Source organism: Linepithema humile, chromosome 1 (genome assembly GCF_040581485.1).
Source record: "Linepithema humile isolate Giens D197 chromosome 1, Lhum_UNIL_v1.0, whole genome shotgun sequence".
In the NCBI taxonomy this organism is placed as follows: Eukaryota; Metazoa; Arthropoda; class Insecta; order Hymenoptera; family Formicidae; genus Linepithema; species Linepithema humile.
The window spans coordinates 20,823,163-20,839,671 of record NC_090128.1 but is presented as its reverse complement, the minus strand read 5'-3'; the positions used below and the strand labels follow the sequence as shown (position 1 = coordinate 20,839,671).

General features: G+C 36.4%; 1 protein-coding gene across 26 annotated transcripts in view; it reads left to right on the top strand.

Moving 5' to 3' along the window:
* The window catches only part of LOC105670030 (phosphatase and actin regulator 2), a 324,201-nt gene that overhangs the window by 261,503 nt on the left and 46,189 nt on the right, over positions 1 to 16,509 (top strand). The window contains exons 1-2 of one of the 26 annotated variants that reach the window (XM_067347518.1): positions 1,469 to 4,463; positions 6,923 to 7,343. The exons of 20 other annotated variants lie outside the window; for them this stretch is intronic. In XM_067347518.1, coding sequence (XP_067203619.1) covers positions 7,139 to 7,343 — 205 coding nt within the window. In that variant the 5' untranslated portion in view covers positions 1,469 to 4,463; positions 6,923 to 7,138. Of the gene's footprint in view, positions 1 to 1,468; positions 7,344 to 16,509 lie in introns of those variants that run through there. 5 more of the 26 variants (XM_067347516.1, XM_067347517.1, XM_067347515.1 and 2 more) reach the window with 5 other exon arrangements.

The following is a 16,509-nucleotide window of genomic DNA, read 5'->3' as shown; positions in this document are numbered from 1 at the left end:
CACGCTTGTATGTAAACTGTGAAGTGACGGCACATTGGCACTTTCATTAACAAGCCATTACACCCTCAGTACTCTTGTTGTAAGGTCCAGAAATTTATTTGTTCGAAGACAATTTCAAGCACGGTCGAGTTTTGTCAAATCGAGCAAGTCGACCGTATTCGTTTATTTTTTCTCATTCTATTCTATGTTTTTTTTTTATTTTTTTTTACAACCAACTTAAACTCTGCTTCTTTACGACGTATCTCCTTTACGACACATCTCGGTTTTTTTCCGGAAATTGCTTATGCATGGACAGGATATATTTCTAACTTGGCTGGATACAGACGTATCACTAATTGGCTGCGCAAAATTGAAACGTTTACCGTTTAGACAGTTCGTAAGTGAACCAATTTAATAAACTTCAGCGTTTTGCTCTATCACGTGCACTAGTGGTGTTATAAGTTTTAAGGAGTTAAATATGACTTTGCACTTCTTAAAACATGACACACAATATTTCGACATACGATATTTCGAGGTGCTTGGTGCACCTCATAATATGATAAATGATAACACATATACGTCGTAAAAAAAAAAAAAATACGTAAAAGATAAGATTAAAAATATAATTAGAAGGAGGAAGATTATATTCCACGTTTGCCAAACCGCTAAAACTGCTAAACCGCTCTTGAATGGAGCATTCACGCGACGTCCGCGCGGCGATATCGCGACTCGAATCCCCGGCGAGTTCGCTTGCGTTTAATGCTCGTAAACCAGCGGGGTCCATAAACCGGTCTTCCTTGTCACTTTCACTCATCCCCAGGTGAATTCTCGCGTAAAGCAGTTCTTTCTCGCGATCGCAGCCATCGAGAGGAAGATATTCAAGTTGCCGCGTAAGACGTCGTTAATCGAGAAACGTTCTCCGGGATAGAAACTGTAAATTATCCAGTTCCAATACTTCTCCAATACCTTCTCATATGCATCTTCTTGCTCTATATTATTAAAAATGTAGTTGTCATATGTTATTAGAACCATTAATTTGAAAATAGACATAAATCAGACCTCAAAAATCCTGCTAGACAAGATGTATTACATCCAATTATGACTATGCTTTATCAATGGAGAGAGATGGAAAGAGGGGGATGGGGGAGAGAAAGAGATAGTTTTGAAATATTATTTTATGATATAATCTTATTACAACATATACACGAAACACTCTATTACGTGTACGTAGACAGGAGTGACAATGGCACGCAGACACCGGTCGCTATGCGCACTCCATCCTTTCGTCATTCGCGTCTGAGTCCACGTCTCCTCTTCCGGCTTATCGGTTACCCGAGTCCAAGGTCGGCGGGCCTTGATGGAGCCGGTCGACGTGGTCTATACATGCCGATGGACCGGGGGAGACAGCGCGCGTGGCTGCCTGAGGGCTGCCACGGGGATGAGGAAGGGGACGAAGAGGCGCCAACGGTATATAATGATCGATACTGCTGATACTACAGCGCGGATCCCGATCGCGTGGTTTTCTCTATCTCCCCCTCCTCCTTCTTTCCTCTCCTCTCCTATCCCCTCTTCTCCTCTCCTCTCTTCTTCTCTCTCCTCTCTCTTTTTTTCTCTCTCTCTCGCGCTCTCTCTTTTCTCACGTCTCTCAATCCGGAACGCAGAACGGCGAATTTTCCCTCTACCTCCGGCCTCCATTCGTTCCCGCGACTAACCTCCCTCCCGACGGCACCGGCGACGGCGCCCCCTCGGAAAATGAAAAGGCCCCTCCACCGCCACCCGAGTTTTCCCCAGTAACGATCGGTTCCCTTGCCCGGGGTACGAACAGCAGGATTGCACGATGCGGTCCTTCCCTATCCCCGCCGCCCTACGGGGATCCCACCGTCTTCCTCGATCCCTCGTGCGATCTCCCTTCCGCGTCCCTTTTCTCCTACTTCTCCTCTTTTAGCCACAGGCATGGATCGTCACCGTCTGGTACCCGGTCCCATTTTAGTCTCATCCTCTTTCTCTCTCTCTCTCTCTCTCTCTCTCTCTCTCTCTCTCTCTCTCTCTCTCTCTCTCTCTCTGTTTCTCTCTTTCGAGGCGGCGCCGGCACGAGAATTTCGCGCAAACTTAATCCCGCGAGATGGGTAACGCGATTTTGGAATATTAAATTTCAGACTATATCTGATACCTTTTTTACGCAGGTTTTTACATTTGGCAAAATTGTATATTATTGTGTTTCCGCGCTTTCGGGTTCCCTTGTTACATCTCGGAGCAGTCCCTTTTCCAATTACGGACGAAGTACATACATACGTGATGAATAATAAAGCAGACTCGATATCTATATGCGCACGTGACCGGCGAAATGAGGTGTACAAAGGGCCCGTAGATAATATATTGTGCTAGGGCAGGAATACATGGATTATGTAATGTAAATATTGCGATATTGCGCAGATGCCCGCGGAAATGTGGATAGAGAATTAATCGGCGGTTATTCGCTACATCCATCGAACTATTGTGTTTTTGTACGATAAGTATCACATAATGTAGATAATTGTAGCTAGATTGTTATTACACGATGACACGTGCGACGTGTATTTTCATGGAAATGTTATAATTATTGTTATAATTGTTATTATCGTTATCGAACGTCGTTTGATATGCGATGCGTGTTAGCAACTCCATTTATTTGCACAGTAAGCTGTTATGATTATTTTTTATTTTGATTTGCATTAATATCTGTTTATTTATATAATATTATTTTTAATATAATAATTTATTTTTATTGATATATAATGCACAAATATTATATTCATATAAATATGATATTTGTGCAAGAAATTCGGTCAGAATATACGCACTAATATTTTTATTTTAAATTTTATCGCAACACGATTTATGTAAAAATGATTAATTAAAACTATTTAGGAAATTTTCTAATATTTTGTTTTCTTCTTCTCTCGTTTTGTTTATTTGTTTTTCGTATTTACCGTAATTAGATTTTCTGTTGTATGCATATTTATCGCAACATCTATCACATTAATTATTGCAGCTATATATGATATTTATCCATAAATATTATTAATAAAAAAAATTATACACGTCAATCATACACGTAAATATTTCAGCAAATTTATAACTTTGCCACGCATATATAAATAGAAATAATTAAAAGTGTACGTATAATATATAAAATTGAAATCGCAATATCTCGAGCTATATAAATTCGTGAAAAATAACTACAATCGAAATCTTTTCTCATAATTGCAATATATCCGCGGCATAATTTTACATTGCAATCATGATTGAATGCGAAAGATAGGGTAAGAGTTGAAATAACAATTCTCTTACACAGCCCGTATTACAAAAGTAATAAAATATCGCAATATCTGTCGTATCGGAAAACGAACATTTTGTTTCTGTAATATTCATCCTAGCATTACCGTTTATATTAGCGAAGATTAAACTAAAGCGTGATGTGTTTGTTTAATCTTTAATAATCTTGCAATTGCTATAAAACTAGAAATGCGCTCCAGCTAGGAATCGGTATTACGTATGCCGTATAGTCGACGAGATACAGCTTTATGGCTCTCGACATACTATCGTTCAAAATTTATGTGGAAGAACGTTACCATTTACGACTTTCGCAATACTTTCCAGGACACTAACAAGATATTATATGATACTAACAAAGGGAGCTTCGCATTCTATTGTTTCACAACGCACTTATCATAAAATAAAAAGATTCTATTTACAATAAAATTTGATCGTCAAATCGCAAGGAAAATAAGAATCTGTATGCAAGTTTGCAATTTTTTTTAGAAATTGAGAAGTTTTTTACATAATAAACTAAGAAGTAACGCCATCACAAATAATTCACGCATTATTCCAAATTTATGTGACACAACCTTAACATTAGATGACGATTTATTGTTTTACGTTATACTCTACTATGGATTTTTATCAAAGGTTCGCTTCAACACATCTTAATAAAAATACGTCTTAATTCCTTTGAAATTTCATGCGATCCCGATTAGAAGACTCGTCGAAAGTTATCGCTGCAATTTGTCCAGTGTATCTTTCAAACGGTCCAGCCCTGTCTCCACCCTTCAGCATCCCCCACCGTGTCTCCTTTTCCAACCACCAGCCGTACACCCCCGCGTCTTTCGGCCGCGAGCGAGCGCGCCGGAGCGGTTGCAGTAATCTTCCGCTTTTACTACTTGCGTGCGCATCTGCGATCGGAACACGGCTGCGCGCGCTCTTCGCCGGCTTTGACTACTAGATTCTCGGCGCCCGCGCCGCGCCGCCGTGGGACAGAGAGAGAGCACGAGCAAACGGTAGCGGACTGTCAGTACGGGGCACGCTCTCGTGAGAAGCGCACCTAATTTCCGGGGAAGGATACGCTCTCATTCCCGTCGCTCTCTTGCAGTCAACGCGCGCAACTGGTGATCGATTCGCACTTCCGGCGCGGGTCGACCCCCTCCGATACACGGCAATTCGTCAAGGTCACTCGATCGAGAGCCTAAAGTAGATCGTGCAATTAGCAAAATCTCAGCATCGGGGAGGGGGGGGGGGAGACTTCGCTCATTTCTCGCGACACATCGACGGACTTTCGTTTGTTTTGTGTACTAAATGTTAACGATATAAGATGAATTTTTTTCATTCGTACATCCCGTTCTTAATATTTGGTTGCGCTGACTGCTTTTTCGTAACGTATTGCAAAGATCAATGGAGGATGAAATCACGAGTTCAGTTTCACGCTTTTTAATGTGAGTTTTATTTTATTATTCACTGTGAAACAAGTTATTATCAAAATTTTGTTTTAACATCTCTCGTGTTTCGTTTATTAAATTGGAGTTATCTGTTGAAGATCGTTTTGCGATGTGACTAGCATGAAACAGATTAACATCAAGGGAATGCTCCATCGCCCACAAATCACCTTCAATTACATTTAATCGATTTGCCACAACAGAGACATGCAAACCTTCCGGAAGGAATCTCCAGTGAGCTTTTATAAATAATATATCAAGAGAGAAAATATATTTCATAGACAGAACTCGAATCCACGGCGAGGATGTAGGCGGAGACATTAAAGTTTAATAAATGAAAAAGTGGCCGACATTGGCAGTTTGATATAAATGTGCCGGTTCATAAACAATTTAAGCGCTCGGAATATCTGAAGAACATAAAAATCCATCTGATCGATACGATCCGTCTCGTATAGATCCGTGAGAGAAGTAAAATATATCTATTTTTAATATTTTTATGAATATTAAAAAATGTAATATATTGAACAAATTACGAACAAACTTAAAGAAATATTATAACATCTTTAAATAAGACTGTCGTGCTCGTGGATATAAAAGTATAAGTAAATAAAAATTTTAAAAATCGCCATTATACGTACATTTTGTATCTGCATACTTCAATCTTTGCAATGTTATATTTTTGTTTGCGGATTTTGAGTAAATCCTTGTTGCAACATAAATTGCAAGCGTGCAAAACTCGTGAAAAATTCCGATGACCGAATTCTTTATGCGTCCGTTTCTACTTGTGAGCAACTCTTGCAGAGAATGCGATGCAAATTCCAGAAGCCCGTCTATGCAGCGTTCCATGGAAAAGTTTGAAATTGCGCGAAACCCTGCAAACAATTTCGGTCGATCGAGAACTCTTAATCCCGGATATATTTAAAACGAGACAAAGCATTTTGAATAGCTCGGAGCAAATTATTTTCGAAGATAAATTAGAAAAGTTCTAGTTATAAAATTTGATTAACTTTGCATATACTTTTACCAATAAACGTCATTAAGAATTATTGCATTTTATTCTTATTACAAGTTAATTAGTTAATATTTTTAAAAAAATACTCAATTTAATTATACTAATTTAATATTTTTAATACTTCAACAAACAATAATGATGTACATAAATATTATGCGGAAAATCATTACTGCGAAAATACTGATATTTATTTTAACGGTAATGAGTGTTTCACAGTAAAATATCGAGCCGCGTGCAATTAGAGACGTATTTAAACCCAGCGAAAAGTTAAATCATATTCCTGAAAAGCTTAATTTTAAAAAGGTCTAGCACTTTAATCCCGCTCAAAGCGGATTTCTAATCTCGAAGTAACTTTTTACTTCTCCTAAAAAAGAGAAACATGTGTTTGACGAAATTTCATTTTATCAAATCTACACTCGCCCGCGATACTTTCGAATATTGCACCATTATGTTCTGATTTGAATCAAGACAGCCGCGTGAAACGGAGCATACATTTTGTTCATTCCGGGTTGAAAGAAGCTTATTCGCCAGTATAGCAGGATTAACGACTAGGCGCGATTAAAAGTTTTCTGCTGAATACAGTTCGCAATACAGTTTGCACTTCTTATTGCCAGTGTGCAGCAACCGATTTAATGCGCCGTTCATTATTAGGATGCGCAACTGGTGATCGTTTTAAACTTCTGTTGTAGAGCCACTCCGATTGCGCAACTATTGCTGTCACCGAAATAACGCGCTACGTCTCTTATAGACAGATCTATCGGTCGCGCGGTATGTATATATAATATATTGCAGTGAAAGAGAGGAATCAGTATAAAACATCCGTCAATAAATAAAACGTGTGTAGTGCTACGTGGATGAACCGTTAAATAAATATCGAATGAAATAAAAATGTTGGCAAAGGTATTTTGTTGAAAAAAAAAAAAATATATATATATATAGTTCTCTCGTTTATGAAAAATTTATTTGTCGCGAAAAAAACTTTTGTAACGTCATCTTAGTCGCGCCACTTTATGTGTCACGCCTACATTTTCAAAATTAACTCGATCACACTATTTGCGTCATCTATATTTCATCGCATTCATGTTTTCAAATTTCATGATATCACGTTATATGTGGCGTTGTATTGTATCATCGCATCGGCAGTTTGAAATTTAATCAAGAAAAAAATGTGTTCTTTCCGAAGCTTTTGCCATGGTTTTTACGTGGATTTTCGAACCGACTGATTGATCAATCAGTAATTTATTGACCGCTTGCACCGATCGATCCCCAACGGGTATAATCGTCCACCGGAAACGCAAGCGGACCTGCCGATCGTCGTTGTCGGGCGCGAGTAGTCGCGGAAGGAATTGGTCGGACGTGGTACAAAAACTACGCGAAAACGAAATCTCGGCGGGAAGACATGAGCGGGGTCGGCTTCCTGGCGGCCGTGAAAACGTTCACGCCGGGCGGTCGTCGACGGCGGCGCTGCGAGAAGCAGCAGAAAGTCCTGGAGCTTCCGTCGGGCTACGGGATGCAACCGGATGTCGTGCCCCCTTGGGACGCGGCACCTCCCATCACGCCGCCCGCCGCATTTTTGCCGCCGGGCTACAAAAAGGGCTTTCCAGGTGAGCGCTCTCCTACGCGTGTTTCGAATAAAAGCGTTTTATCACTACAAAGAGAATATCCATAAGGACTAGATAAGGAGGTGTACATAGAGATATATCTACTCTGCGAAAGCGATCGTCTCAAATTCGCGTCGCTGTGAATCCCGCGCGCGTTTAATGAAGATGCGCATATCAATAATATTGTTTTTTTTTCTTTGACATGCAACATGAAAAGAAAATAATTTTTTGCCAGTGCAAATTAAAATAAAATTTTATTTAATTTTTTTGCTTAATATCGTCACCTTTTTGCGTGCAAGTAATGCCATTAGAATGTAATAGCATTACACATGACGAACTTTGCAGTGACCTTTTAATCCCTAATATTAACGGATAACATTGCTGACCAAAAATTTGCACACTAATTTGTACAGTAATGCGCGAATATCAACTGCATTAGTATTACACATGCGTATTAGCATTATAAGCTATTCATTTAATTACACTGCATTAATTACATTACATTGCACGTTGAACTTTGATCACCGATTACGATTATTCATTACTTGGTAAATCGATATTTCTATTTTTGAACGAAATTTGATCACATTTTTTTCAATTATTTAAATTATAAGAAAAAAACATTTAATTGTAATATTGTACGAATTTACAGAGGTATTGTATATACAAAAAAGTTGTTGTGTATTTTACCTAACAAAAAAGTTGTTGTATATTTGAAAATCAACAAATTACCTTTTTAAAAAAAGGTAAAGAAAAGGCGTCAAGTGCACGCAAATCTTCCAAAAAAAAGTTGTTGTATATATAACCAAATAAAAATTTGCTATATATTCTGCCTATAAAAGAGGTGATATCAGAAAATGACGCCAAGTTTAAATAAAAAACCTTTCAAAAAAAGTTGTATGTATATATTTAAAAAAAAGTTGTATATACCAAATAAAAATTCGCTATATATTCTGTCTATAAAAGAGGTGATATCAGAAAATGACGCCAAGTTTAAATAAAAAACCTTTTAAAAAAACTTGTATGTATATATATTACGAAAAAGGATTATATTTATTATATTTAATTATATTTATTATATTTATTTATTAAAAAATTTTTCAAATTTAATCAAAATAAAAAAATATTACAAAATTTCGCAAAAAACTTGGCGCTGCTGTACTAAACTATTAACTTACATAAGATTTGCATCGCAATACTTTAACATGCTCCTAATCATTCCAACATACTTTAATCTATAGTATATGTGACGTAATACTATAGTTTAGTTTGGAGTATTAGAACGAGTAGGAGCATGTTAGAGCAAGCGATGCAAACAAATTTCGGCTCAAACAGACTAGAGCGACGAAGCGGCAAGTGGCGATGCTATAGCTAATCAACTTACAATTTTACCGTAAGAACAAGAGTTTAATTGGCTATCGCGTCGCCGTTTGCCGCTCTGGTCAGTTTGAGTCATTATAACACTTAATCATGTAAATTGTAAAATTATTGCTCATTTTCATTCTCTATAATATTTTAAGATGTATTTAACATGTAGTTCAGTACAGCAGCGCCAAGTTTTTTGCGAAATTTTGTAATATTTTTTTATTTTGATTAAATTTGAAAAATTTTTTAATAAATAAATATAATAAATATAATTAAATATAATAAATATAATCCTTTTTCGTAATATATATACATACAAGTTTTTTTAAAAGGTTTTTTATTTAAACTTGGCGTCATTTTCTGATATCACCTCTTTTATAGACAGAATATATAGCGAATTTTTATTTGGTATATACAACTTTTTTTAAATATATACATACAACTTTTTTTGAAAGGTTTTTTATTTAAACTTGGCGTCATTTTCTGATATCACCTCTTTTATAGGCAGAATATATAGCAAATTTTTATTTGGTTATATATACAACAACTTTTTTTGAAAGGTTTGTTATTTGTTAATATATATACATTTTTTTGTGGAAGATAAATTTTTTGGAAGGTTAATATATAATATATACGACAGCTTTTTTTGAAAGGTTTATATATACAACAACTTTTTTTTGGAAGATTTGCGTGCACTTGGCGCCTTTTCTTTACCTTTTTTTAAAAAGGTAATTTGTTGATTTTCAAATATACAACAACTTTTTTGTTAGGTAAAATACACAACAACTTTTTTGTAAGGTTTGCGTGTTTATATATACAACAACTTTTTTGGAAGGTTTGCGTGTATATTTAGATGTACCTTAAAGTTCATGTTCTCTATTTGTAATATTATAGTTTATTTTTGTGCACGAGTATAATGTAAATGAAAAACTATCTTCCAATGTTTTCACCAAACGAATTAATTTCGGTATAAAATTAATTTTATAAAATGACTTGCTATAATGCACTTACTTTCTCACCACGCGTGGTATTGTTATTCGACGAAGTTTTGCCGGCTGTAGAATTAGATGTCTCCATTTTTCGTGTGTGTTAGAATGCAAAGCTTTTAATACGAGTTCGAATAGTATTCATAAAACTTAATGAAAATTTATTTAGATAAAAAAACAATGTTTGTACTTTATAAAATGTAAACTCAATGTAGATAGTAAATAAAAGATGTTTTAATAAATAAATATTATATTGAGATGCATTAATTGGAAATTTTTTTTATTAAAAAAGTTAAATTAATGTTAATGATATTGTAATTGTTCGTATAGTAAAAATTTATTTAGTGTTTTATATGAAATAAGAGAAATAGATTGTTTTAAAATTCCAAAAATCTTTAACTCATTTTTGTATAGTTATTACATTTTTAAATGCCAATAACAAATGCTTAAATTTTCTTTCTATAAAATTTTAATAATTTTCTGCCTGCATTAGTCTGTATTCCAGCGTTACCAATTCTTGGCTTGGGTTACCACGCAACAATCAAAAGACCATGTTCATGTGCTGCGTAAAGCGTTCTGCGCAGCACATAAACATGGTCCCTCGATTGTGTGCGTGGAAACCTAGAACAAAAGTTTGTAACGCTGCTGTACTGATTATAAACATTTTAATCATATGGCAAACCTATTAAAACAACTTCGATATTTTTATCACTTAGGGAGGAGGATTTTTGAAACGCTTGAAAGCGATCATAATCGCTGAGCGGTTGTATCTCTTCGCGCGCTTGCATTCGGCGGCAGGCTGGATTGATACGTGCTTATTCGGACATCTTTAGTAATTAATAACTCAAATAACTATAAAATTTTAATATTTTTCTATGTAACATCTAAAAATTTAAATGAGCAAATAGCCAAACAAACGTAAGCGCGCGCCGCGCGGCTTCTCAGCGCCATCAGCGCACCTAACGTCAGAAACTTGCAGATTCCACCATCTGCACGAAGTACACTTTCTGTCCACTAATTAACTAACTACAGAATACTGAGAGTGTACACTTCTGCACTTTAAGATCGAAAAAAATTTTTTTTATGAAGAATACTATTATTTTTGATATACACTATCTTTATTCGTCTCCACAACACGTTATATATACATTTTACGATCGATACTAATATATAAATGTAATTAATATATACATCAAAACTGCGAGCTGACAGGTCTGAGCGCCGCCATGTTAGAATGACGCTGACCAATAAGACACGAGCGACATACATATCAACGCGACATACATCCTAGCGAGATGATTTTCTAGATTTCTCGACTTTGAATGCATATATTTATTTTTATAAAGCACACAGAGCAAAAACAAGCAGACTTTTCTTATGTAATTTGGGTATGCGCTATCGATTGAGCCTATTGCCAACTCAATCGGCCCAGCCGTTATCGAGATCCGATAATCTCGGCTCGTCTCAACTTTCGGGCTCGCGTAAAGATACACGGTCGGTCTTGCGCTTGCGTTGCGCGCTGCGCGTGAACTTGGCGCGAGACACTACCGTGTCTCTTGATTTCGCAGAGATATCTTTGATATTTCGGACTTATGTATCAAAGCCCTCCAGCAGTTTAGCTTCTGACGTTACACACGGAGTTGCAACGACTGTTTGGATTAATTAACTGGATTTAGTGTAGCTTTACATACACTAATGTTTCACTGATCGTATAAATGCAGCAAAAACATTTAATTAACAGGCTCAATGCTTCGATTCAAACCGATTTCGCTTTGTAATTGAATCTCCTTTTGATTCTGAAACATCTTATTAGCATCCGGCTGCTCATTATAGTTTATTTTCTCGATTAAACATGTGAGAGGACGAGTGAAGGATGAAATAAATGGACGCGATAGGATGCACGTATTTAACGGCGAAAGGAGCCGGTTTGAGACGAAGAAATGAGAGAATTGAAGAAAATCGCTTAAACAAAACGCTTCCAGCAGAATCGGATGTATGCGAGGACCGTCCTTATTTTCCCGCGACGTTTCTGGGATCGCGTTATCGTAAATTCCCCCGAGGCAGTCGTTTTCCTTGCTTAATCCTTATTGCCTTACCGCGGCGCATATGTCGTCCGGTTTCTTATTTTCTCTCCGCGTTCTCGGGCGTATCCTTTCCGCGTCGTAATACAATTGTTGCGGCAAAAGTGCAGCGTAGCAAAAGTGATGATAACGCTTTTCGCAAACGTTTATTTGTACAATTTGTGACTCACGAAAGAGTTAAATTCCACACATTCCTGGAATTAATAGGAAGCTCCGAACATCATGTTATCTCTTTTTATCGTTTTTTATATTTTCAATGGCTTTTCTCTTTTTGTTTATTTTAATATTACGAAAGCAAGTAATAGTTTCGTTTCTTGTCTTTAATTTCTTCGACGCTGTTATCGCGCGACCTTAAACGATTACAAGCCGGTTAACTGCTCCGATTCTGCGATTCTACCTCCTTTTTCGGCGATTTACGGCGCCGCAGAAATAGACTGTGAATCTTTGCCGGAAAAGTCCGATGCCAAGATAGGAAGGAATCTGTGATTTGATTTTTAGCCGCATGACTCAGCTTCCGATCGGAAATTTTCCGACTGGACGAGCAATCATCCCGTTGCGACGTGTCGGAACGACGATAGCAATGCTGTTGACCCGACGGCAATAACAGAAGATGACATCCGAAGAGGGAAAGAAGAATTCAAGTTCATGGCGAAGGGAAATTTTCTCGTCGCGCCATTCCCTCGTGCGCGTCTCATTCACAATTCGCATAAATCATGATTTCCTCTCAAAGTGATAGCCATCGAAATAATGACGCGAATAAAAAACATGCCGTAAATAATTTCTAAAGATTTTAATAGAAATTAATTTATCGACGAAATATATTTAATGCTGCGCGAATGTTGTCGCATCAATATATTTGTACCAAAAATAACGGTTAATGTTCAAAGCAGATATCATGAAAAGTTATTAAATTAATTAAATGCCGACAGTATCGATTTTTAATGTTGCGCTAATATTAACAATTTCTCACAGAAATGAATTATTTTCTATCAGTTTTGATCATTTATTTATAAATTTCTTCGAAATTTTTTTGTCACGGATATCTTTTCGTATTTTCTTTACGTGACGCGATAGTTTATTAGTTTTCGAATAATTCGCAGCACGTATGAGTCGACGAGAAGATTTCGGCCGCGTCTTTTCTGGCGATTAGGTCGAGGTCGGTGATTCTCTCTTTGAGGTCGGCATCGTTTTTTTTTCTCCTCTGGTTTCTCCTGCGACTTTACCGAGATTATTAACGTCGCGCGCGGTGACAACTGGGTCGAATTTTTCATTGATGAGTCATGAGGCGCCATTCGCACGTTCCACGAATTTCGGAACTCGCGTGTTCCAGTTTCGTCGCATTCTCGCTCTCCTCTCTGACCGATCCTCTCCCGGTTTTCGTACCTCTCTGCGTTATCTCATTATCGTTAAAATACGATATCTGCATTGCTGACGATAAATTCGTGCGATGCTTTTTTCTTCCACGCGTCTTCATTTATTTACATTCCTTTTAGCAATTGCGTAATTTCCATTTTCTTCCAATTTCAGAATAATACTGGAATCGCTCGCGTAGAAGGGTGACGTCTCACTCAATTAAATAAGTTATGCAAATATCAGGAATCTACTTTGTCGGAAACGTATATAAAAACGAAGAAAGTTTAATAATAAGTTTCTCTAATTTTACAACTTTTACAAGTTGACATTAAATTAACTTTATTTAAAACAGAAAAAGGTCAAATTTATTTTTTTGTATTTTTCTTTTATCTTTAGTTATTTAATTGTTTTAGAAAATTTAATCACAAAAGTTATTGTTAATGTTTTTGCAAGAGAAAGAAATGTCATTGATTGAAAAGTGAGAGCATATATAGATTTCTGTCGGTGGAAATGTTTGAAAAAGTATTTGTGTGTTGATCGACAACTGTGAGAAGCAGACGCGTTTTATTTAATGTCCCTGGGAGCAAGTATTAATACAAAATCCGCGAGTGGGCGGCACAAAAAAGCGGTTTTCTGCTAGCTCTTTGTGTGGAAAGCACACTCGTGAACCATCGAGATGGATTATATCGCTTCGTTCGTTCTTTACGCTAAAAACGAAATCAATACCGTATTCAGATTTGACTTTTTATCTGTCATTATTGCGATGACAATTAAATCGCGCAAAGACACGATCGGATATCTACGGATAAATTTCTCTGATGTCTTTTAATCCGTAGATACGTAACGCATAATAAATAAACTGCTTTACGCCTGTATAAATTTTATTACGCCTGGATTATAAATTTTAAGCGGCGTGCGATATAGAACGCATTTATTGCGTTCAATATTGCTTCTTTTTTTTAATCCTTTATCCTACGTTTGAAACTCATATCAACGTAATTCGACATTTATCGACTTTAAAAAGGCATAAAATTAAAACATTTAACATTTATATGTTTTTATATACATTTTCAATTTTTATAATATCCACTTTTACGTAATGTATTGTTTACTAGAACGTTTTTTTAAATATATTTAATATATTTGAAATAAATATTATAAATTAATTGCATTTTTAAGAAACAACTGTTTTATTAAATTTGTTATTAAGAAGAAATACAATTCAAAAATATGCGTATTTCAAATTCCTATGTTTTTTAAATTATTTCGGCACCACAGGCAAGCATGTAATGTAATTTAAATATGGTCTAACGTATTTTTATTTAATTTGCGTTCTTTTCCCTAACCACTCGATAGATATTCACGACGAGAGTAATTTCAACATCACAAGCATGCTCATATTTAAATAGACCGGCAACCAGTCCGCTCGTGCTTCATGGATCAGAAAAATCATTGGCGAACGTTTCGGCGCCATCCGCATTTTTTTGTCGCCCACGTCGAAATTTCATTACGTGCGAAGAATAGCTAGTAATTCTATTGTTCCTGTGTTTTGAGCTCTTCATTCATGATTATTAAGATGAACAAAACAAAAGTGATATTGCGGAATATTGCAACCAGTGTATAAAAATACTGTTTAATGCAAAAGTAAAATAACAGCGTCATAAATTGATCGTTTTCAAATATAAATTTTTATTTTATTGATAGACACACACATACGCATACGCACCGTTGAATTTCGAAGGTATAATTCACGCAACGATTTGCAAGCACCGATTTTCTCTAATCGCGCATTGACACTGCGAGCAAAGCGACCCTGCGCAACGTTCGCCGTCCGTAATTAGGGCTGTAATTACTCGGATAGCCGGATAAGGTGCGCAATTATTGTCGCCACCGGTAATTGTTGATAAAATCCTGCCATCCACAGGTTAGACTAATCCGACGCGGATATGAGCGCGCGAGCACTTACGTCCTTAAGGCCTGCGGAAATTGTTTCTGGCTTGAATTAATTCAGCCAGAGTTTCCAGCCGCCGGCGCTTTCGTAGCTTCCTGTAGTTTGTTGTTGTTGTTGCTGTTATTTGGAAAAACAGCGGACGTTGGGAAACCAATATTTCCCACGTTCCGATCCGATGTTACATCATACACTTGCCATAATTATCTGCGATGTTGGTAACTCGAGCCGGAACACATTATAATTTAAAGAGGATCGTGTCGGGTTTATGGTAATATTAATTTCTGGTCATAATAATTTTTTTTCGAAAATATTCAAGTTTTACGAAAAATTTTACCGGTATTTCAAATGTTCTCTCGTAATTTATTACAGATACGAAGTTTTGTTGTAATTGCGGCAAAAGTTACAATCTACTTGGGCGGAATCCTACGGCAAATATAATTCCCGTCGTATGCAATCATTGCGCGCGAACATTTGACAATTCGAACATTCAAATATTCTTATGCAAACATTCGATTATTCGATGTGGCATCACGTATGTAAATTTAAGGTGGATTAACAATCCCGACTCGAACTCGCGGTAAGTGAAAATGCAAACAGACGAGATGTTCGTGAACCTAGCATATCATTTTCCAGCAGATCAAAAATAAAAGAGAGTTCTTGTCGCATGCAGTCGAGTTCTATAGTTCCTTATAGTTTTTAGTAATAGTTCTGGTGATTTTATCCAAAAAAACACCAATCGAAAAAATGATCTGCTAACTTCCCGTAGCAGATCATTTTCTAGCAGATCAAAAATAAAAGAGAGTTCTTGTCGCATGCAGTCGAGTTCTATAGTTCCTGATAGTTTTTAATGATAGTTCTGGTGATTTTATAAAAAAAAACACCGATCGAAAAAAATGATCTGCTACGGAAAGTTAGCAGATAAAAAATAGAGGACACTGAACATATATGTGATATGCTGGCCGTATATTGATAGTTCTGTTGATAATTAAAGAGTTTTCGTGTAGTTCTGAGCCAGTACATTGCTTTTCCAAAGAGTTCTGACGACTAAAATAATTAGAAAATTTTTTAACAATTATTTTACCCGAAAAACACGCATTTTTGTACATATATGTGACATGCTGGCCGCATATTGATAGTTCTGCTAAAAATTAGACAGTTCTCTTCTAGTTCTGGGCGAGTACATTGCTTTTCCAAAGAGTTTTGACGACTAAAATAATTAGAAAATTTTTTAAACAATTAATTTACCCGAAAAACGCGCATTTTTGAGCTTATGTGTGATATGCTGGCCGTATATTGATAGTTCTGTTAATAATTAAAGAGTTTTCGTGTAGTTCTGGGCAAGTACATTGCTTTTCCAAAGAGTTCTGACGACTAAAATAATTAGAAAATTTTTTAAACAATTATTTTACCCAAAAAACACGCATTTTTGAGTA